The sequence below is a fragment of the Staurois parvus genome, unplaced genomic scaffold (assembly GCF_062004578.1).
Source record: "Staurois parvus isolate SC_StPar_1 unplaced genomic scaffold, SC_StPar_1.0 ptg001509l, whole genome shotgun sequence".
NCBI classification, from domain to species: domain Eukaryota; kingdom Metazoa; phylum Chordata; class Amphibia; order Anura; family Ranidae; genus Staurois; species Staurois parvus.
In genome coordinates, this window is record NW_028319305.1 from 126556 (window position 1) to 150089 (window position 23534).

At 50.6% G+C, this 23534-nt stretch overlaps 1 protein-coding gene across 4 annotated transcripts in view; it reads left to right on the top strand.

Moving 5' to 3' along the window:
* The window catches only part of SLC4A5 (solute carrier family 4 member 5), a 169952-nt gene that overhangs the window by 106736 nt on the left and 39682 nt on the right, over window positions 1-23534 (top strand). The window contains exons 15-19 of one of the 4 annotated variants that reach the window (XM_089662644.1): window positions 2152-2423; window positions 8991-9052; window positions 14806-15006; window positions 15133-15246; window positions 18309-18422. In XM_089662644.1, the coding sequence (XP_089518770.1) occupies window positions 2152-2423; window positions 8991-9052; window positions 14806-15006; window positions 15133-15246; window positions 18309-18422 (763 nt within the window). The remainder of the gene's footprint in view (window positions 1-2151; window positions 2424-8990; window positions 9053-14805; window positions 15007-15132; window positions 15247-18308; window positions 18423-23534) is intronic. The other 3 variants (XM_089662646.1, XM_089662648.1, XM_089662647.1) reach the window with 3 other exon arrangements.

A 23534-nucleotide genomic window follows, 5' to 3' on the forward strand; every position in this document is an offset into this window, starting at 1 on the left:
ATCTTTGATTCATTGATCTGGGGGGAGGGGTCAGTAGACATGTTGGCTGTAAGGTCCCATATGGTTGGTAGATACCAGAATGCTGGGGGTAGAAATGGTTCTTCGGGATCTTCACCGTCCAGAGAGGAGATCTTCCCTCATACAGGATCTGGAACAATTTCGAAGGACTTTCTTCTTGGGGAGGAACCTTTCCATCATGAAGGTTTCTATGACTTCTGGTTGGTGTGAAGAAATTGTTGCAGCTCTGTATTAATGGATACATCATGTCATTGATTGTTGATGCGAGCAGAGCTCTGACTGGGAGAGGGAGATGCAGCCAACCAGCTGTGTTGCAGTACTCATGTGCAGAGAGATGATCTCATGAGTCTGCTGCTTCTCCTTTCTCAGGCTGGGGGAGGAACAAATGTTACCTAACTGCAGCTGAAGAAAATGCAGTGTTCAGGTCTTGTGCCCGGAGTTCTCCTTCGAGTCTGGCAGATGTTATTATTATTATACAGTATTTATAAAGCCCCCATAGTTGGCTCAGCGCTGTACATTACAGAGGGGACAGAACAATACCAATACAATGTGATACATGAGGGGATCGAGGGCCCTGATCCTGGGAGCTTACAATCTAGGAGGGAGGGGATGGTGGTACAGGAGGAGATAGCTGTGGGGGATGGAGTGGTAGGAGGAGTGGAGGAGGTCGGCAAGTTAGCAGGGGGTGGGGTAGGCTTCCCTGAAGAGATGGGTTTTCAGGGTGCGCCTAAAGGAGAGGAGAGTAGGTGATAATCTGATGGGTTGGGGCAGGGAGTTCCAGAGGATGGGTGACACCCTGGAGAAGTCCTGGAGGCGGGCATGGGAGGAGGAGACCAGGGAACTAGAGAGAAGGAGGTCTTGTGAGGAGCGGAGTGTGCGTGTTGGGTGGTACTTGGATATTAGGTCAGTGATGTAGTTCGGGGCAGTATGGTGGACGGCTTTATACGTCAGTGTTAGGATTTTGAATTTGATCCGTTGTCCAATCGAAAGCCAGTGGAGGGATTGGCAGAGAGGGGTGGAGGACACTGAGTGGAGGCCAGTGGAGGGATTGGCAGAGGGGGGTGGAGGACACTGAGTGGAGGCCAGTGGAGGGATTGGCAGAGAGGGGTGGAGGACACTGAGTGGAGGCCAGTGGAGGGATTGGCAGAGAGGGGTGGAGGACACTGAGTGGAGGCCAGTGGAGGGATTGGCAGAGAGGGGTGGAGGACACTGAGTGGAGGCCAGTGGAGGGATTGGCAGAGGGGGGTGGCGGAGATGGAGCGGTTGGAAAGGTGAATGAGTCTGGCGGCCGTATTCAGGATGGACTGAAGCGGGGATAGCCAGCGGCGAGGCAGGCCAGTGAGGAGGGAGTTGCAGTAGTCGAGTCGTGATATGATGAGGGAGTGGATGAGCTGTTTAGTAGTTTCTGGGGTTAGGAACGTGCGGATTTTGGCGATGTTGTGGAGGTGGAGTCTGCATGTTGCGGAGGTGGAGTCTGCATGTTGCGGAGGTGGAGTCTGCATGTTGCGGAGGTGGAGTCTGCATGTTGCGGGGGTGGAGTCTGCATGTTGCGGGGGTGGAGTCTGCATGTTGCGGAGGCGGAGTCTGCATGTTGCGGGGGCGGAGTCTGCACGAGTTTGTTAAAGATTGGACTTGGGGCTGGAAGGATAGGTTGGAGTCCAGAATGACACCCAGTACTCTGGCCTGCGGGGCGGGTTTGATGGTAGCGTTGTTGGATGTGACGGAGAAATCAATGGGGGTGGTGTCCGGGCTGGGGGGAAGACAAGAAACTCGGTTTTGGAGAGGTTCAGTTTAAGGAAGTGGAGTGACATCCAATCTGATATGTCGCTCAGTAGGTGTGTGATTTGGGCGGAGACCGAGGGGGTGAGGTGGGGGGTGGAGACCGAGGGGGTGAGGTGGGGGGTTGAGAGATAGATTTGTGTGTCGTCGGCATAGAGGTGGTAGTTGAAGCCGTGAGAGTGTATGAGTTGGCCGAGGGAGGAGGTGTAGATGGAGAAGAGAAGGGGCCCGAGGACAGAGCCTTGAGGGACCCCAACAGAGAGGGGGAGTGAGGGGGGGGTGGTGGCATTATAGGTAACACTGAAGGAGCGCTGTGACAGGTAGGATATAGATGTAATGATCGTTTCCTTGCAGGGGTAATGACATCGACTACATGGAGTTCCGTTTGTGGATCGGTCTTCACTCCGCCCTGCAGTGCCTTATCCTGGTGGCCACAGACGCCAGCTTCATCATCAAGTACATCACGCGTTTCACCGAGGAGGGATTCTCTACGCTCATCAGCTTCATCTTCATTTATGACGCCGTGAAGAAGATGATTGGATCCTTCAAGTATTATCCCATCAATTCCGACTTCAAGCCGGACTACGTCACCACCTACCGATGTGAATGTGTGGCCCCGGACCCAGGTCAGTGGACCCATTATTCTGCTTCACAAATATCCCTCCTGCCGACAGCAGCCAATCAGATTCTTTGTTACATCTTCAAATCTGCAATGTAACACGATTTCCATACCTAAAGCCGATCGATCTCTAAACTGCCACTTCTGATCCACAACAACCAATCAAACCTTCGGTGGAAAATGAATGAAATGAAAGCTGACATCTGATTGGCTGCTGGTGACCCACAGTTCGTTCTATAGAAGGGCTCACTAATTTGAGACCTTTGTATGGAGGTTTCTGAAAGATGAACTGTCTGTGTTGAATCTGATTGGTCGCTGTAGGCACCATGATGGTCTTTATAGATTATCTACAAGCAAAGCGTTCCTTTGTATTTGTGGGAGGAGTCAGGAGGGTTATAACCCCAGTCAGGTTTTTTTTTTGCTTTTTGTGTTTCATTTACCAAATTGTCTTCAATCAGAACCGTCCGCAATCTTCCACATCGACCAATCCAACCTGCGCTGGAAGATGAGGGATAGGGAATGAAAGCTTGCATCTGATTGGTAGCTGGGGATCCAGACACAACAGGAAGTCAGAGGACCCCTGTAGTCACCAGATCAGGGGCGGACTGACAACTCATGGGGCCCCCGGGCAATAGGGGATCATGGGGCCCCTGTGTCCTTGCCTAAACTCAAAAACGCCTATGAAAAAGGTATCTGGGGCATCTCATGGGGCCCCCTACTGACCCCGGGCCCTCGGGCAGTGCCTGAGTTTCCAAATGGTCAGTCCCCCCCTGCACCAGATCAGTGTCCCCAATGGATGATTTCCTCTCTGTTCCTGCTCTGGTGACACCTTGGATTTCCAGTCACATTAAAGGGTAACTCCATTTCTGTGGGAAAAAAAAGAGCAAATAAAAAAAGAACATAATGTATAGAATGGCGACTCGAGTCGTATTGTAATCCCTTCGCAATCTGCAGCCGCCGTCCTCTTCTGTAAAATGCAATATGGCCGCCTGGAGGTGTTCTGTACACAGATGGTATATGGACCGCCCCCAGAAATGTCATTCCCTGCTGTGTGATTGGCTTCACTGTCTACACTCAGATACACATTAGATTTTGGGCATCCCCTGCAACAAAATTGTCATTTTTGGTGAGATCCTCCGAAAAGGAAATCAGATCTGGAGGGATGCAGACCCTGCCACTTTCCTCAATAGAGCCCCGCAGGTGCAGCAGCTGATTGATAATGATATAGCCCCTCCCAGTCACACTCTGAACAGGACACGGGGAAACAAACAGAGATTTCTTCAGAATAACAAAAGGTCGGAATCTGCTACAAAGTGTTCCAATCCCTGCAATGTACAGAGATCCCCCGAGGGGGCGGGGTTTCCTCAACAAAAGTGGAGTTCCTCTTCAAGCTTCATTGTCACAGGGCACATAGAGGTGGTGGCTCTTCCCATGGGGGGTGGTAATAAAAACCTGACGGGGGTTCTAAGCTCCCACCGCTAGATACACTCCATGTATGAGCAGCTTCCTAGTTATGAGGGGCGCTGAGTCCAGATGGGTCTCCTCTATAGTCATGAGTACAGTAAGGAGGAGGACACAAAATATGGTCCATCCTGTTGTAGGACATGGCGGGGGAGGGGCGTTCCTCACCGTTATCTCCTCCCCTTTTCTGTGGTGGGAATTCCTCCCATGTCACTAATGCATACATTCGTCTGTGACGTCATGGGGTCTCGGTGCCAGCCGGGTCATGGGAATGGTGGAGGGACTGCGGTGTCACCGGAGAAAGGAAATGATTGGTCATGTGGATTCTGTATATCGTATGTAACTGATATCTGCCACATCTCTCCTTATTCCCCGCATGGCTCTTCTCTGGCTGCTCCTGACCTGTGAGTATCTCTGGACAACGTACTGCCTCCTCTATGGTCATGTGTAGACCCTCATAGGATCCACCGAATCCCCTCTACAGTCACGTGTAGACCCTCATAGGATCCACCGAATCCCCTCTACAGTCACGTGTAGACCCTCATAGGATCCACCGAATCCCCTCTACAGTCGTGTGTAGACCCTCATAGGATCCACCGAATCCCCTCTACAGTCACGTGTAGACCCTCATAGGATCCACCGAATCCCCTCTACAGTCGTGTGTAGACCCTCATAGGATCCACCGAATCCCCTCTACAGTCACGTGTAGACCCTCATAGGATCCACCGAATCCCCTCTACAGTCACGTGTAGACCCTCATAGGATCCACCGAATCCCCTCTACAGTCACGTGTAGACCCTCATAGGATCCACCGAATCCCCTCTGTGTAGACCCTCATAGGATCCACCGAATCCCCTCTACAGTCATGTGTAGACCCTCAGGATCCACCGAATCCCCTCTACAGTCATGTGTAGACCCTCATAGGATCCACCGAATCCCTTCTACAGTCACGTGTAGACCCTCATAGGATCCACCGAATCCCCTCTACAGTTGTGTGTAGACCCTCATAGGATCCACCGAATCCCCTCTACAGTCGTGTGTAGACCCTCATAGGATCCACCGAATCCCCTCTACAGTCGTGTGTAGACCCTCATAGGATCCACCGAATCCCCTCTACAGTCGTGTGTAGACCCTCATAGGATCCACCGAATCCCCTCTACAGTCATGTGTAGACCCTCATAGGATCCACCGAATCCCCTCTACAGTCGTGTGTAGACCCTCATAGGATCCACCGAATCCCCTCTACAGTCGTGTGTAGACCCTCATAGGATCCACCGAATCCCCTCTACAGTCACGTGTAGACCCTCATAGGATCCACCGAATCCCCTCTACAGTCGTGTGTAGACCCTCATAGGATCCACCGAATCCCCTCTACAGTCGTGTGTAGACCCTCATAGGATCCACCGAATCCCCTCTACAGTCGTGTGTAGACCCTCATAGGATCCACCGAATCCCCTCTACAGTCACGTGTAGACCCTCATAGGATCCACCGAATCCCCTCTACAGTCACGTGTAGACCCTCATAGGATCCACCGAATCCCCTCTACAGTCACGTGTAGACCCTCATAGGATCCACCGAATCCCCTCTGTGTAGACCCTCATAGGATCCACCGAATCCCCTCTACAGTCATGTGTAGACCCTCAGGATCCACCGAATCCCCTCTACAGTCATGTGTAGACCCTCATAGGATCCACCGAATCCCTTCTACAGTCACGTGTAGACCCTCATAGGATCCACCGAATCCCCTCTACAGTTGTGTGTAGACCCTCATAGGATCCACCGAATCCCCTCTACAGTCGTGTGTAGACCCTCATAGGATCCACTGAATCCCCTCTACAGTCGTGTGTAGACCCTCATAGGATCCACCGAATCCCCTCTACAGTCGTGTGTAGACCCTCATAGGATCCACCGAATCCCCTCTACAGTCGTGTGTAGACCCTCATAGGATCCACCGAATCCCCTCTACAGTCGTGTGTAGACCCTCATAGGATCCACCGAATCCCCTCTACAGTCACGTGTAGACCCTCATAGGATCCACCGAATCCCCTCTACAGTCGTGTGTAGACCCTCATAGGATCCACCGAATCCCCTCTACAGTCGTGTGTAGACCCTCATAGGATCCACCGAATCCCCTCTACAGTCGTGTGTAGACCCTCATAGGATCCACCGAATCCCCTCTACAGTCGTGTGTAGACCCTCATAGGATCCACCGAATCCCCTCTACAGTCGTGTGTAGACCCTCATAGGATCCACCGAATCTCCTCTACAGTCACGTGTAGACCCTCATAGGATCCACCGAATCCCCTCTACAGTCACGTGTAGACCCTCATAGGATCCACCGAATCCCCTCTACAGTCACGTGTAGACCCTCATAGGATCCACCGAATCCCCTCTACAGTCACGTGTAGACCCTCATAGGATCCACCGAATCCCCTCTACAGTCACGTGTAGACCCTCATAGGATCCATTGACTCTATGGGGAATGTGAACAATATCGGTTCCTTTTCTGATCTGGAGATGTTTTACCTCCATAGATTTGTTGCTATTAAACGATAAATTCATTTATAACTGGACACTGAATCCAACTACACGTCTCATGAACATTGGGGATCCCAAGGGGAGATTTCTATTGGAGAAGTTGGCTTCATCCCCCATGTAGTCTGGCTTCATCCCCCATGTAGTCTGGCTTCATCCCCCATGTAGTCTGGCTTCATCCCCCATGTAGTCTGGCTTCATCCCCCATGTAGTCTGGCTTCATCCCCCATGTAGTCTGGCTTCATCCCCCATGTAGTCTGGCTTCACCCCCCTTGTAGTCTGGCTTCATCCCCCATGTAGTCTGGCTTCATCCGCCTTGTAGTCTGGCTTCATCCCCCTTGTAGTCTGGCTTCATCCCCCTTGTAGTCTGGCTTCATCCCCCATGTAGTCTGGCTTCATCCCCCTTGTAGTCTGGCTTCATCCCCCTTGTAGTCTGGCTTCATCCCCCTTGTAGTCTGGCTTCATCCCCCTTGTAGTCTGGCTTCATCCCCCATGTAGTCTGGCTTCATCCCCCATGTAGTCTGGCTTCATCCCCCATGTAGTCTGGCTTCATCCCCCATGTAGTCTGGCTTCATCCCCCATGTAGTCTGGCTTCACCCCCCTTGTAGTCTGGCTTCATCCCCCATGTAGTCTGGCTTCATCCCCCTTGTAGTCTGGCTTCATCCCCCTTGTAGTCTGGCTTCATCCCCCTTGTAGTCTGGCTTCATCCCCCTTGTAGTCTGGCTTCATCCCCCATGTAGTCTGGCTTCATCCCCCTTGTAGTCTGGCTTCATCCCCCTTATAGTCTGGCTTCATCCCCCATGTAGTCTGGCTTCATCCCCCTTGTAGTCTGGCTTCATCCCCCATGTAGTCTGGCTTCATCCCCCTTGTAGTCTGGCTTCATCCCCCATGTAGTCTGGCTTCATCCCCCATGTAGTCTGGCTTCATCCCCCATGTAGTCTGGCTTCATCCCCCATGTAGTCTGGCTTCATCCCCCATGTAGTCTGGCTTCATCCCCCTTGTAGTCTGGCTTCATCCCCCATGTAGTCTGGCCTCATCCCCCTTGTAGTCTGGCTTCATCCCCCATGTAGTCTGGCTTCATCCCCCATGTAGTCTGGCTTCTGGCTTCATCCCCCTTGTAGTCTGGCTTCATCCCCCATGTAGTCTGGCTTCATCCCCCATGTAGTCTGGCTTCATCCCCCATGTAGTCTGGCTTCATCCCCCATGTAGTCTGGCTTCATCCCCCATGTAGTCTGGCTTCATCCCCCATGTAGTCTGGCTTCATCCCCCATGTAGTCTGGCTTCATCCCCCTTGTAGTCTGGCTTCATCCCCCATGTAGTCTGGCTTCATCCCCCTTGTAGTCTGGCTTCATCCCCCTTGTAGTCTGGCTTCATCCCCCTTGTAGTCTGGCTTCATCCCCCTTGTAGTCTGGCTTCATCCCCCTTGTAGTCTGGCTTCATCCCCCATGTAGTCTGGCTTCATCCCCCTTGTAGTCTGGCTTCATCCCCCATGTAGTCTGGCTTCATCCCCCATGTAGTCTGGCTTCATCCCCCATGTAGTCTGGCTTCATCCCCCATGTAGTCTGGCTTCATTCCCCATGTAGTCTGGCTTCATCCCCCATGTAGTCTGGCTTCATCCCCCTTGTAGTCTGGCTTCATCCCCCTTGTAGTCTGGCTTCATCCCGCTTGTAGTCTGGCTTCATCCCCCATGTAGTCTGGCTTCATCCCCCATGTAGTCTGGCTTCATCCCCCATGTAGTCTGGCTTCATCCCCCATGTAGTCTGGCTTCATCCCCCTTGTAGTCTGGCTTCATCCCCCATGTAGTCTGGCTTCATCCCCCATGTAGTCTGGCTTCATCCCCCATGTAGTCTGGCTTCATCCCCCATGTAGTCTGGCTTCATCCCCCATGTAGTCTGGCTTCATCCCCCATGTAGTCTGGCTTCATCCCCCATGTAGTCTGGCTTCATCCCCCATGTAGTCTGGCTTCATCCCCCTTGTAGTCTGGCTTCATCCCCCTTGTAGTGTGGCTTCATCCCCCTTGTAGTCTGGCTTCATCCCCCATGTAGTCTGGCTTCATCCCCCATGTAGTCTGGCTTCATCCCCCATGTAGTCAGGCTTCATCCCCCTTGTAGTCTGGCTTCATCCCCCATGTAGTCTGGCTTCATCCCCCATGTAGTCAGGCTTCATCCCCCTTGTAGTCTGGCTTCATCCCCCATGTAGTCTGGCTTCATCCCCCATGTAGTCTGGCTTCATCCCCCATGTAGTCTGGCTTCATCCCCCATGTAGTCTGGCTTCATCCCCCATGTAGTCTGGCTTCATTCCAAGTGCTGTTGGGACCTCCATGGATTCCCCATTGGAATATTGTGTATGGGGGGACATCCAAGGATGGGGCTACCGCCGTTCAGTATAAAACCAGCTCAGTGTGTCCCAGGGGCCATTGTCCAGCTCTTCTCACATTGACCCAAGGCCCACACCATAGACACATGTTAGAGTTCCTCTTTATATCACATGATTGAAGCCCCCATTGCCTCCCACTGATATGTTCCGTGATGGATTGTATGAAGCAAATACTGAAGCCAATCTCTCTCTCTCTTCCAGTGAACACAACTTTATTCAATGATTCAGCCATGTTTGCAGCTAACAACACTAACACAACTTTGGTAAGTAATGTTCAGCAGAACTGACCATTCTCTATAGATGTGAGGCTGACCCTTAGGTGGGATGGGCTTCCCTGAAGAGATGAGCTTTCATAGATCACCTAAAGGCTGGTGAAGGAGAAGATAGACAGATTGGGGTGGGAGTTTCCGAGGAGAAGACCAGGGAGGCAGAGAGCAGGAGGTCTCGGGAGGAGTGGAGTGCATGGTTTGGGTGATATTGTAAGATGAGTTTGGTGATGGAGCTCCGGGAGGAGATGTGGATGGCTTTCTATGTTGTCAGTGCTTTAATTGTAGTAGTTGGGAAATCAGAAACCAGTGGAGGGATTGGCAGAGAGGTGGAGGACACTGAATGGAGGCTAGTGGAGGGATTGGCAGAGAGGTGGAGGACACTGAGTTGAGGCCAGTGGAGGGATTGGCAGAGAGGGGTGGAGTTCACTGAATGGAGGACAGTGGAGGGATTGGCAGAGAGGTGTGGAGGACACTGAATGGAGGACAGTGGAGGGATTGGCAGAAAGAAATAGAGGCCACTGAATGGAGACCAGTGGAGGGATTGGCAGAGAGGGGTGGAAGACACTGAGTGGAGGTCAGTGGAGGGATTGGCAGAGAGGGGTGGAGGACACTGAGTGGAGGTCAGTGGAGGGATTGGCAGAGAGGGGTGGAGGACACTGAGTGGAGGTCGGTGGAGGGATTGGCAGAGAGGGGTGGAGGACACTGAATGGAGGCCGGTGGAGGGATTGGCAGAGAGGGGTGGAGGACACTGAATGGAGGCCAGTGGAGGGATTGGCAGAGAGGGGTGGAGGACACTGAGTGGAGGCCAGTGGAGGGATTGGCAGAGAGGGGTGGAGGACACTGAGTGGAGGCCAGTGGAGGGATTGGCAGAGAGGTGTGGAGGACACTGAGTGGAGGTCAGTGGAGGGATTGGCAGAGAGGGGTGGAGGACACTGAGTGGAGGCCAGTGGAGGGATTGGCAGAGAGGGGTGGAGTTCACTGAATGGAGGACAGTGGAGGGATTGGCAGAGGGGGGTGGAGGACACTGAGTGGAGGCCAGTGGAGGGATTGGCAGAGAGGTGTGGAGGACACTGAATGGAGGACAGTGGAGGGATTGGCAGAAAGAAATAGAGGCCACTGAATGGAGACCAGTGGAGGGATTGGCAGAGAGGGGTGGAAGACACTGAGTGGAGGTCAGTGGAGGGATTGGCAGAGAGGGGTGGAGGACACTGAGTGGAGGTCGGTGGAGGGATTGGCAGAGAGGGGTGGAGGACACTGAGTGGAGGTCGGTGGAGGGATTGGCAGAGAGGGGTGGAGGACACTGAATGGAGGCCGGTGGAGGGATTGGCAGAGAGGGGTGGAGGACACTGAATGGAGGCCAGTGGAGGGATTGGCAGAGAGGGGTGGAGGACACTGAGTGGAGGCCAGTGGAGGGATTGGCAGAGAGGGGTGGAGGACACTGAGTGGAGGCCAGTGGAGGGATTGGCAGAGAGGTGTGGAGGACACTGAGTGGAGGTCAGTGGAGGGATTGGCAGAGAGGGGTGGAGGACACTGAGTGGAGGTCAGTGGAGGGATTGGCAGAGAGGGGTGGAGGACACTGAGTGGAGGTCGGTGGAGGGATTGGCAGAGAGGGGTGGAGGACACTGAATGGAGGCCGGTGGAGGGATTGGCAGAGAGGGGTGGAGGACACTGAATGGAGGCCAGTGGAGGGATTGGCAGAGAGGGGTGGAGGACACTGAATGGAGGCCAGTGGAGGGATTGGCAGAGAGGGGTGGAGGACACTGAGCAGTTGGTAAGGTAGATAGGTCTGGCAGGAGCATCCTTGATAGACTGAGGGGAGTTATCTGTACGAGGAGGAAGTTGAAAAGTCGAGAGATAACAGGGAAGTGAATTAGTATCTCGGTGGTTTCATTCATTAAGAAGGGGTGAATTTTGGAAATGACTACAATGCATGTCCTCTGGAGTACGGTGTACATAGGGTGTCAGGAGGCCAGGTGGAGATGACAGGTGTGACTACAATGCATGTCCTCTGGAGTACGGTGTACATAGGGTGTCAGGAGGCCAGGTGGAGATGACAGGTGTGACTACAATGCATGTCCTCTGGATTACGATGTACATAGGGGGTCAGGAGGCCAGGTGGAGATGACAGGTGTGACTACAATGCATGTCCTCTGGAGTACGGTGTACATAGGGTGTCAGGAGGCCAGGTGGAGATGACAGGTGTGACTACAATGCATGTCCTCTGGAGTACGGTGTACATAGGGGGTCAGGAGGCCAGGTGGAGATGACAGGTGTGACTACAATGCATGTCCTCTGGATTACGATGTACATAGGGGGTCAGGAGGCCAGGTGGAGATGACAGGTGTGACTACAATGCACGTCCTCTGGAGTACGATGTACATAGGGTGTCAGGAGGCCAGGTGGAGATGACAGATGTGACTACAATGCACGTCCTCTGGAGTACGGTGTACATAGGGGGTCAGGAGGCCAGGTGGAGATGACAGATGTGACTACAATTCATGTCCTCTGGAGTACGGTGTACATAGGGTGTCAGGAGGCCAGGTGGAGATGACAGGTGTGACTACAATGCATGTCCTCTGGAGTACGGTGTACATAGGGGGTCAGGAGGCCAGGTGGAGATGACAGATGTGACTACAATGCATGTCCTCTGGAGTACGGTGTACATAGGGTGTCAGGAGGCCAGGTGGAGATGACAGGTGTGACTACAATGCATGTCCTCTGGAGTACGGTGTACATAGGGGGTCAGGAGGCCAGGTGGAGATGACAGGTGTGACTACAATGCACGTCCTCTGGAGTACGGTGTACATAGGGGGTCAGGAGGCCAGGTGGAGATGACAGGTGTGACTACAATGCACGTCCTCTGGAATACGGTGTACATAGGGGGTCAGGAGGCCAGGTGGAGATGACAGGTGTGACTACAATGCACGTCCTCTGGAATACGGTGTACATAGGGGGTCAGGAGGCCAGGTGGAGATGACAGGTGTGACTACAATGCACGTCCTCTGGAGTACGGTGTACATAGGGGGTCAGGAGGCCAGGTGGAGATGACAGGTGTGACTACAATGCACGTCCTCTGGAATACGGTGTACATAGGGGGTCAGGAGGCCAGGTGGAGATGACAGGTGTGACTACAATGCACGTCCTCTGGAATACGGTGTACATAGGGGGTCAGGAGGCCAGGTGGAGATGACAGGTGTGACTACAATGCACGTCCTCTGGAGTACGGTGTACATAGGGTGTCAGGAAGCCAGGTGGAGATGACAGGTGTGACTACAATGCATGTCCTCTGGAGTACGGTGTACATAGGGGGTCAGGAGGCCAGGTGGAGATGACAGGTGTGACTACAATGCATGTCCTCTGGAGTACGGTGTACATAGGGGGTCAGGAGGCCAGGTGGAGATGACAGGTGTGACTACAATGCATGTCCTCTGGAGTACGGTGTACATAGGGGGTCAGGAAGCCAGGTGGAGATGACAGGTGTGACTACAATGCATGTCCTCTGGAGTACGGTGTACATAGGGGGTCAGGAGGCCAGGTGGAGATGACAGGTGTGACTACAATGCATGTCCTCTGGATTACGATGTACATAGGGTGTCAGGAGGCCAGGTGGAGATGACAGGTGTGACTACAATGCATGTCCTCTGGAGTACGGTGTACATAGGGGGTCAGGAGGCCAGGTGGAGATGACAGGTGTGACTACAATGCATGTCCTCTGGAATATGGTGTACATAGGGTGTCAGGAGGCCAGGTGGAGATGACAGGTGTGACTACAATGCATGTCCTCTGGAGTACGATGTACATAGGGTGTCAGGAGGCCAGGTGGAGATGACAGGTGTGACTACAATGCATGTCCTCTGGAGTACGGTGTACATAGGGGGTCAGGAGGCCAGGTGGAGATGACAGGTGTGACTACAATGCATGTCCTCTGGAGTACGGTGTACATAGGGGGTCAGGAGGCCAGGTGGAGATGACAGGTGTGACTACAATGCATGTCCTCTGGAGTACGATGTACATAGGGTGTCAGGAGGCCAGGTGGAGATGACAGGTGTGACTACAATGCATGTCCTCTGGAGTACGGTGTACATAGGGGGTCAGGAGGCCAGGTGGAGATGACAGGTGTGACTACAATGCATGTCCTCTGGAGTACGGTGTACATAGGGGGTCAGGAGGCCAGGTGGAGATGACAGGTGTGACTACAATGCATGTCCTCTGGAGTACGATGTACATAGGGGGTCAGGAGGCCAGGTGGAGATGACAGGTGTGACTACAATGCACGTCCTCTGGAATATGGTGTACATAGGGGGTCAGGAGGCCAGGTGGAGATGACAGGTGTGACTACAATGCATGTCCTCTGGAGTACGATGTACATAGGGGGTCAGGAGGCCAGGTGGAGATGACAGGTGTGACTACAATGCATGTCCTCTGGAGTACGGTGTACATAGGGGGTCAGGAGGCCAGGTGGAGATGACAGGTGTGACTACAATGCATGTCCTCTGGAGTACGGTGTACATAGGGGGTCAGGAGGCCAGGTGGAGATGACAGGTGTGACTACAATGCATGTCCTCTGGAGTACGATGTACATAGGGGGTCAGGAGGCCAGGTGGAGATGACAGGTGTGACTACAATGCACGTCCTCTGGAATATGGTGTACATAGGGGGTCAGGAGGCCAGGTGGAGATGACAGGTGTGACTACAATGCATGTCCTCTGGAGTACGATGTACATAGGGGGTCAGGAGGCCAGGTGGAGATGACAGGTGTGACTACAATGCATGTCCTCTGGAGTACGGTGTACATAGGGGGTCAGGAGGCCAGGTGGAGATGACAGGTGTGACTACAATGCATGTCCTCTGGAGTACGGTGTACATAGGGTGTCAGAAGGCCAGGTGGAGATGACAGGTGTGACTACAATGCATGTCCTCTGGAGTACGGTGTACATAGGGGGTCAGGAGGCCAGGTGGAGATGACAGGTGTGACTACAATGCATGTCCTCTGGAGTACGGTGTACATAGGGGGTCAGGAGGCCAGGGGGAGATGACAGGTGTGACTACAATGCATGTCCTCTGGAGTACGGTGTACATAGGGGGTCAGGAGGCCAGGTGGAGATGACAGGTGTGACTACAATGCATGTCCTCTGGAGTACGGTGTACATAGGGTGTCAGGAGGCCAGGTGGAGATGACAGGTGTGACTACAATGCATGTCCTCTGGAGTACGGTGTACATAGGGGGTCAGGAGGCCAGGTGGAGATGACAGGTGTGACTACAATGCATGTCCTCTGGAGTACGGTGTACATAGGGTGTCAGGAGGCCAGGTGGAGATGACAGGTGTGACTACAATGCATGTCCTCTGGAGTTTGGTGTACATAGGGGGTCAGGAGGCCAGGTGGAGATGACAGGTGTGACTACAATGCATGTCCTCTGGAGTACGGTGTACATAGGGGGTCAGGAGGCCAGGTGGAGATGACAGGTGTGACTACAATGCATGTCCTCTGGAGTACGGTGTACATAGGGGGTCAGGAGGCCAGGTGGAGATGACAGGTGTGACTACAATGCATGTCCTCTGGAGTACGGTGTACATAGGGTGTCAGGAGGCCAGGTGGAGATGACAGGTGTGACTACAATGCACGTCCTCTGGAGTACGGTGTACATAGGGGGTCAGGAGGCCAGGCGGAGATGACAGGGTACCATCTGTTGGGTTGGTGCTGTTCTAACAATATTTCGGTTATTATCTTCCCACATGAATTCCAAGTACAATGTCATGAATAATACAGCCTTGGACTGGAGCCAGCTGAGTATGAAGGAATGTCTGAAATATGGCGGCAGCCTGCTGGGAAATTCCTGCAACTACGTTCCTGACCTGGCGCTCATGTCCTTCATCCTCTTCTTCGGAACGTATTCCTTGACGCTGACACTGAAGAAATTCAAGTTCAGCCGATACTTTCCTACCAAGGTAAGTCCTAGCTGAGGGTTGGATCCACATCCATTCATCACTCTCAGTGATTCTCCATAGATGACAAGTCGCTGTCTACATCTTGTCCTTCTCCATGTACTGACCCCGTCTTACCTGTCTCCTCAGCTGCGCACCCTGGTGGCTGATTTTGCCATAGTCGTCGCCATCCTCTTCTTCTGTGGTGTGGATGCGTATTTTGAACTGGAAACCCCAAAATTGCATGTTCCTATTAAAATTAAGGTTGGCCCTTCTGTATCCTTCTGTCCGTTCCACTCTTGTCACCCCTTTCCACTTCACCTGACAACATGCATGTTAGTTATAAGGTCATCATTGGAAGCACTTTATTAGAACCTGTTAAATGGCACAAAACAAATCTACTGACTGACAATGGATGTTCTAACAACAGCAAAGATAGTATGGGGAGACCCGATATCCTACCGTATGGGAGGGGCAAGGGGGAACTGACCTTCCTACCATATGGAAGGGGGAAGGAGCCAACTATCCTACCATATGAAATGGGAAATGGAGGAGGAACAACTATCCTACCATATGGAGGGGGAACGGAGGAGGAACCAACTATCCTACCATATGGAGGGGGAAGGGAGGAGGAACCAACTATCCTACCATATGGAAGAGTAAGGGAGGAGAAAGAGAAAGGGAGCATCTATCCCACCATATAGGAGAGTATGAGAGTGGAAAGGGAGGGGAACCATCTATCCCACCATAAAGGAGTGGAAGGGGGAAGGGAGGAGGAACCAACTATTCTACCATATGGAAGGGGAAGGGATGAGGAACCAACTATCTTACCATATGGACAGGGGAAGGGAGGAGGAACAAACTATACTACCATATGGACAGGGGAAGGGATGAGGAACCAAATATACTACCATATGGACAGGGGAAGGGATGAGGAACCAACTATTCTACCATATGGACAGGGGAAGGGATGAGGAACCAACTATTCTACCATATGGACAGGGGAAGGGATGAGGAACCAACTATACTACCATATGGACAGGGGAAGGGAGGAGGAACCAACTATTCTACCATATGGACAGGGGAAGGGAGGAGGAACCAACTATTCTACCATATGGACAGGGGAAGGGAGGAGGAACAAACTATACTACCATATGGACAGGGGAAGGGATGAGGAACCAAATATACTACCATATGGACAGGGGAAGGGATGAGGAACCAACTATTCTACCATATGGACAGGGGAAGGGATGAGGAACAAACTATACTACCATATGGACAGGGGAAGGGAGGAGGAACCAACTATTCTACCATATGGACAGGGGAAGGGAGGAGGAACCAACTATTCTACCATATGGACAGGGGAAGGGAGGAGGAACAAACTATACTACCATATGAAAGCGGGAAGGGAGGAGGAACAAACTATACTACCATATGGACAGGGGAAGGGAGGAGGAACCAACTATACTACCATATGGAAAGGGGGAAGGGAGGAGGAACCAACTATTCTACCATATGAAAGGGGGAAGGGAGGAGGAACCAACTATACTACCATATGGAAAGGGGGAAGGGAGGAGGAACCAACTATTCTACCATATGAAAGGGGGAAGGGAGGAGGAACCAACTATTCTACCATATGAAAGGGGGAAGGGAGGAGGAACCAACTATTCTACCATATGGACAGGGGAAGGGAGGAGGAACAAACTATACTACCATATGAAAGGGGGAAGGGAGGAGGAACAAACTATTCTACCATATGGACAGGGGAAGGGATGAGGAACAAACTATACTACCATATGGACAGGGGAAGGGAGGAGGAACCAACTATTCTACCATATGGACAGGGGAAGGGAGGAGGAACCAACTATTCTACCATATGGACAGGGGAAGGGAGGAGGAACAAACTATACTACCATATGAAAGCGGGAAGGGAGGAGGAACAAACTATACTACCATATGAAAGCGGGAAGGGAGGAGGAACAAACTATACTACCATATGGACAGGGGAAGGGAGGAGGAACCAACTATACTACCATATGGAAAGGGGGAAGGGAGGAGGAACCAACTATTCTACCATATGAAAGGGGGAAGGGAGGAGGAACCAACTATTCTACCATATGAAAGGGGGAAGGGAGGAGGAACCAACTATTCTACCATATGGACAGGGGAAGGGAGGAGGAACAAACTATACTACCATATGAAAGGGGGAAGGGAGGAGGAACCAAATATTCTACCATATGGGAAGGGGAAGGGAGAAGGAAACAACTATTCTACCATATGGAGGGGGAAGGGTAGAGGAACCAACTATTCTACCATATGGAAGGGGAAAGGGAGGAGAAAGAGAAGGGGAACCATCTATCCCACTATATAGGAGTGGAAGGGGAAAGGGAGGAGGAACCAACTATTCTACCATATGGAACAGGGAAGGGAGGAGGAACAAACTATACTACCATATGAAAGGGTTAAAGGAGGATTAACCAACTATCCTACCATATGGAAAGGGGAAGGGAGGAGGAACCAACTATCCTACCATATGGAAAGGGGAAGGGAGGAGGAACCAACTATCCTACCATATGGAAAGGGGAAGGGAGGAGGAACCAACTATCCTACCATATGGAAAGGGGAAGGGAGGAGGAACCAACTATCCTACCATATGGACAGGGGAAGGGAGGAGGAACCAATTATCCTACCATATGGACAGGGGAAGGGAGGAGGAACAAACTATACTACCATATGAAAGGGGGAAGGGAGGAGGAACCAAATATTCCACCATATGAACTGGGGAAGGGGGGGGGAACCAACTATTCTACCATATGGACAGGGGAAGGGAGGAGGAACCAAATATTCCACTATATGAACGGGGGAGGAAGCAACTATTCTACTATATAGAAGAGTAAGGGAACCATCTATCCTGCCATATGGGAGTGGAAGGGGAAGGGGAACATCTATTCTATCATACGGGAGAGTATAGGAGCGGAAGGGGAGGGGTAACCATCTATCTGACCATTGGGTGCGTATAAGAGGAGGAAAGAGGGGGAACGATCTATGCCACCATATGGGAGAGAATGGGAGGTGAAATGTAACCATCTATCCTACTGTGGCCATCAGGGATCAGGGCTTCTTCTGAAATGACATTGGAGTTTTTGTGAGTTACTGGTTACTGATAATTAAGGCTTTGTAAAGCTTTCTCTAGAGGTCAGCTCAATGTGAGGATGACAAGGACAAATATGTGGATTTGTTTCTCAGTTTGGTCTTTGATATGATCTACTAACTGTCTCTATATTATCCTTCTTCTCCTTCTCTTTGGTTCATGCTGCATTCTTAAGCTTCGTAAACTTATTAGTGACTTCTCCATCTTCGTGTCCATTCTGATCTTTGTTGGTCTGGACATGCTCTCTGGATTAAATACTCCTAAACTACAAGTGCCTACTGAGTTTAAGGTAAACACCCCTTCAATGGTAATTGCATGCTACGGTGTGGTCCTGTGTGACTTCCCATTTAGATCACATTACTTTCTGCTTGGGTTACCGGAATATCAACCAGCCCAAAAAAAGAAGAAAAGTCATTCGAAGAAAGAGCTCATTCTACATTATGTTCGTTTTTGGAGTTTGAAACCCATTGTGGTCGTTCTAAGTGCAAAGCTTTTATTAAGTCAACATAATACAGGACCTCCATATGTCCCCAGCAACCAACCTATCCCTAGCTGTTAACCCAAACACCTAAGCAACCCCCTTACCTGAGTCCTGGCACTTCACCGATCCCCGAAAATTAACCATTTTTTCTTATCCTGCATGTTAAGACTTAACTTCAACCCTTAACCCAACCCATATACTCAACCAGATCACAAAATGTAACCTGAACACATCACCAGCCCCTAAAAAAAACTGTATTATAACATTTAAAGTCACCCTGACAGATCACTAAAGAAATGGCAGCTCCTTGTAGGAGAACACGTAGTATATTATTATTATTATACAGTATTTATAAAGCGCCAATAGTTGGCTCAGCGCTGTACATTACAAAGGGGGACAGAACATGTGACAGAACAATACCAATACAATGTGATACATGAAGGGATTGAGGGCCCTGCTCTTTCGAGCTTACAATCTAGGAGGGAGGGGATGGTGGCACAGGAGGAGATAGCTGTGGGGGATGGAGTGGTAGGAAGAGTGGAGGAGGTCAGCAAGTTAGCAGGGGGTGGGGTAGGCTTCCCTGAAGAGATGGGTTTTCAGGGTGCGCCTAAAGGAGAGGAGAGTAGGTGATAATCTGATGGGTTGGGGCAGGGAGTTCCAGAGGATGGGTGACACCCTGGAGAAGTCCTGGAGGCGGGCATGGGAGGAGGAGACCAGGGAACTAGAGAGAAGGAGGTCTTGTGAGGAGCGGAGTGTGCGTGTTGGGCGGTACTTGGATATTAGGTCAGTGATGTAGTTCGGGGCAGTATGGTGGACAGCTTTGTACGTCAGTGTTAGGATTTTGAATTTGATCCGTTGCGCAATCGGAAGCCAGTGGAGGGATTGGCAGAGGGGGGTGGAGGACACTGAGTGGAGGCCAGTGGAGGGATTGGCAGAGGGGGGTGGAGGACACTGAGTGGAGGCCAGTGGAGGGATTGGCAGAGGGGGGTGGAGGACACTGAGTGGAGGCCAGTGGAGGGATTGGCAGAGGGGGGTGGCGGAAATGGAGCGGTTGGAAAGGTGAATGAGTCTGGCATATTCACCTCATTGATGGCCTTGTCTCCTACCTCCCCCTCCAAATCAATGGTTCTGGTATTTTACATTGGGGAACTGCAAGCCATTGCCTCTTCACAGTTTACACTCAAGCCATTACCTTTATGGGGCGATAACACTTTCAGGCCAGAGGCTTCTTCACCCGTTGAGGCCCACACGCTTATAGAAGAACCAAGTCTCTTCTCCAGTGGGCAGCTAAGTCTGTTCCTACCTGTCCGGACATTTGACTCTGAAGCGTTAGGTATTGCTGAACAAGTACAGAATCTCACCAGTTTTTTAATTGGTTGGACTAGATGGACTAGTGTCTTTTTCAACCTATGTAATGATGTAGCTTCTCTCGCATTTCAGATCAATACCTATAATTAAATCCAGCCATTGGGCACACAGGGAAGACAACATACTTCACTTTGCAAGGCCTTGCACCCCATGACCAGGAGCTTGGTCTATGGAGGGCGCTTGTATAGCAGTGGGCTTCAATATGGGGACCCTGCCACTTAGAGGAACATGAAGTACTAATGTTTCCCTCACAACCAAGTCCTCATCACTTGCCACTGTCACCATATCCTTTGCCAGATGGTTGCTTCTCCTTGTTGTTACACCACCACACTTCTGCAACCATAAAGGTTGACCACAAAGTTCATACATAACCTCAAGGGTTAGCTTGGTTAGACTTGTTACTGCATAGTTAGCCTTCTTCGTAATCCAGAGGGATACCCATGGCTTGCTTCCAGCTCCCAGGTCTTCTGAATACACCCATTGGTAGTACACTTCAGATCCTTAGAAGTAATTTATACCAGGGAACTTTTTTTCTTTCTCAAGAATCATCTTTGCTGTTTCCCATCACGTAACATGCTGAGGAAGCTTACATTACACAACAAATCAATTCCAGTATAACATCCCTCCTGGTTGTGCGATGCATTAAGCTCTATTACCATTGGCTGCACTCTGCCCCCTCCCGTGGTGCTGGCCCATACCTGATCTCAAGCAAAGCCCTTCTCTGAATATCAATTCATGCACATGAACCTGGAGAGGGTCCTGCTAAAGGGTAGATCTCCAACAGAGCAACGTACATCACAGCACCGGTCCTTTTAGAGGCATTCCCATGCCTGGACTGCGCACCATGAGGTTGGTTCCTTCTGTATATACTCCTCACCAGGGGAAGGGACACATACACAGGGGAAGAAGTGACTTCATCGAAATCCTAACCCCTTACACTATCAGCCAGAACTTAACACAAAAGAACTGATACAGCAGGCAAATATCATACCTTTACTAGGCACTTGAGCTCCTGAGGATTTACCCCCCTTAATGACCACGCCTCTTTTTGCTACTCGGCGCTGCACTAATTCAGCTGATAATTGCGCGGTCATGCAATGCTGCACCCAATGAAATTTACGTCCTTTTTTTCACACAAATAGAGCTTTCTTTCGGTGGTATTTGATCACCTGTGCGCTTTTTATTTTTCACGCTGTAAACATAAAAAGGCCAAAAATTTTGAAGAAAAACAATATTTTTTACTTTCAGCTATAAAAAATATATAATAAACTCAAAGTTGGTTATAAATTTAGGCCAAAATGTATTCTGCTCCATGTTTTTGGTAAAAAAAATCCCAATAAGTGTATATTGATTGCTTTGTGTGAAGTTATAGCGTCTACAAACTATGGGAGAGATACTGCAATTTACACCATTTTTCTGCTATACAGCGCTGCGCTGGTTTAACGGACAATTGCACGGTCATGCAATATGGTACATAAATGAAATTTACATCCTTTTTTTCCCAACAAATTGAGCTTTCTTTTGGTGGTATTTGATCGCCTGTGCGGTTTTTATTTTTTGCGCTATAAAAAAAAAGGCTGACAATTTTGAGGAAAAAAAAACAATATTTTGGACTTTTTGCTATAAAACATGTCCAGTAAAAAAAATGCAAAAATCAAATTTAGTCATAAATTTCTGCCAAAATGCATTCTGCGACATGTCTTTGCTAAAAAAAAAAAACTAATACGTGTAAATTAATTGGTTTACGTGAAAGTTATAGTGTTTACAAATGGCGGGAAAGATACTGGGATTTTTAGGGTTTTTTTTTATACTAATAATGGCGGCGATCAGCGAATTATGGCGGGACTGCAGGACTGCGGCGGACATTCTGACATTGGGGGGTACTGACTTGGGGTCACTGACATCCCCAAAAACACTAATACAGTGATCAGTGCAAAAAAAAAAAAACTGACACTGTACTAATGGCACTGGGGAGGAAGGGGTTAACTTTATTTTGCAGGGAAGGGTTATAGGAGTGAGGGGAGTGTTTTACTAGAGGGCGGGGTGTGTGAGGGGGAGTGTTTTACTAGGGGGCGGGGGTGTGTGAGGGGGAGTGTTTTACTAGAGGGCGGGGGTGTGTGAGGGGGAGTGTTTTACTAGGGGGCGGGGGTGTGTGAGGGGGAGTGTTTTACTAGAGGGCGGGGGTGTGTGAGGGGGAGTGTTTTACTAGAGGGCGGGGGTGTGTGAGGGGGAGTGTTTTACTAGAGGGCGGGGGTGTGTGAGGGGGAGTGTTTTACTAGGGGGCGGGGGTGTGTGAGGGGGAGTGTTTTACTAGAGGGCGGGGGTGTGTGCTGGACGGGACACCGCTGATTGAGAAAGAGAAACTCTTCTTTCTCGATCAGCTCATCCTCGAGCTGACAGGGAAGTGACAGACAGCACAGCTACTGCAGCTGTGCTCTCTGTCACTGTTTGCCGCCGATCGCCGGAACATAGCCGCTAATGAGCGGCTGTGACCCGGCGACTGACATCTGCGGCAGTGATCCGCAGGACAGAAAGGGCGGCGGCGCGCCCCCTATTTGTTTACAAAACACACGTCTTAAAAAGTGGTTTTGCCTGCGAGTGCCGCCCTGCCGCCGTATATGTACAGTGGCTGGGTGGCATGCGGCTAGGCGCCTGCCTACAAGGTGCCTGTACTGACCATTGGAAACCATAGCACCTTCTTCTGACCCCCACATTACTGCTGAGTTCTGTAGTGTCATTGGGGTCAGAGGAAGGGAAATCAATCCATAGCTGGCTTTGTTGAATGTCAAGACACAAGCGGAGGTTGCAGCACAGGAACATGGGAAGATGGGGGACACGGAGTGCCAGAAGGTATAGGAGGTCTTCTTTTGCAGGAAGTCTTTAGTGACTTTATGGGGTTTATTGAACTCTTTTACTTCACCCCCTAAGCCACCGGCTCTAAGATGCTTAGCTGAATGTTAAACATTGAAGTATCCCCAACAAGGACATACTTACTGTATATAATCAAGTGCCGGAATCACTGGTGCCAACAGTCCTGTGCTGAGATCCCAGTGCTAACAATGAAAGACCTGGTCTAAAGGTACATTCATAAGAGGAGATCCACCCAAACCAGACAGTTACAGTTGTGGCCAAAATTATTCAACCCCCAATGCTGTAAAGGGGTTTAGGGACTATAGTGTACATTTGGAATTGTATTCAGAATCAAATCCTACAAGGACGTTGTAACTACCCAAATGCAACTAAAATGACATCAATTGTTTATGTAATACAGTAGTAAATGGTTCTTATGTGGTTTCTTCATTGCCACAATTATTCAACCCCTTAAAGACTACCACTCTGAAGAACAGAGGTTCATACAGGTGCTTTCCATCAGGTATTGAAAACACCTGTGGATGTCACCGAGCAGCAATCAAGCATAATAAGCACCAATTAGGCAGCTTTAAAATGACTGTGATACTCAGCTCCTTCTAGACATTTACTGGTGTGGTTACAAACATGGTGAAGGCAAGAGAATGGTCCAGGAAGACAAGAGAAGAGGTGATTTCTCTTCAC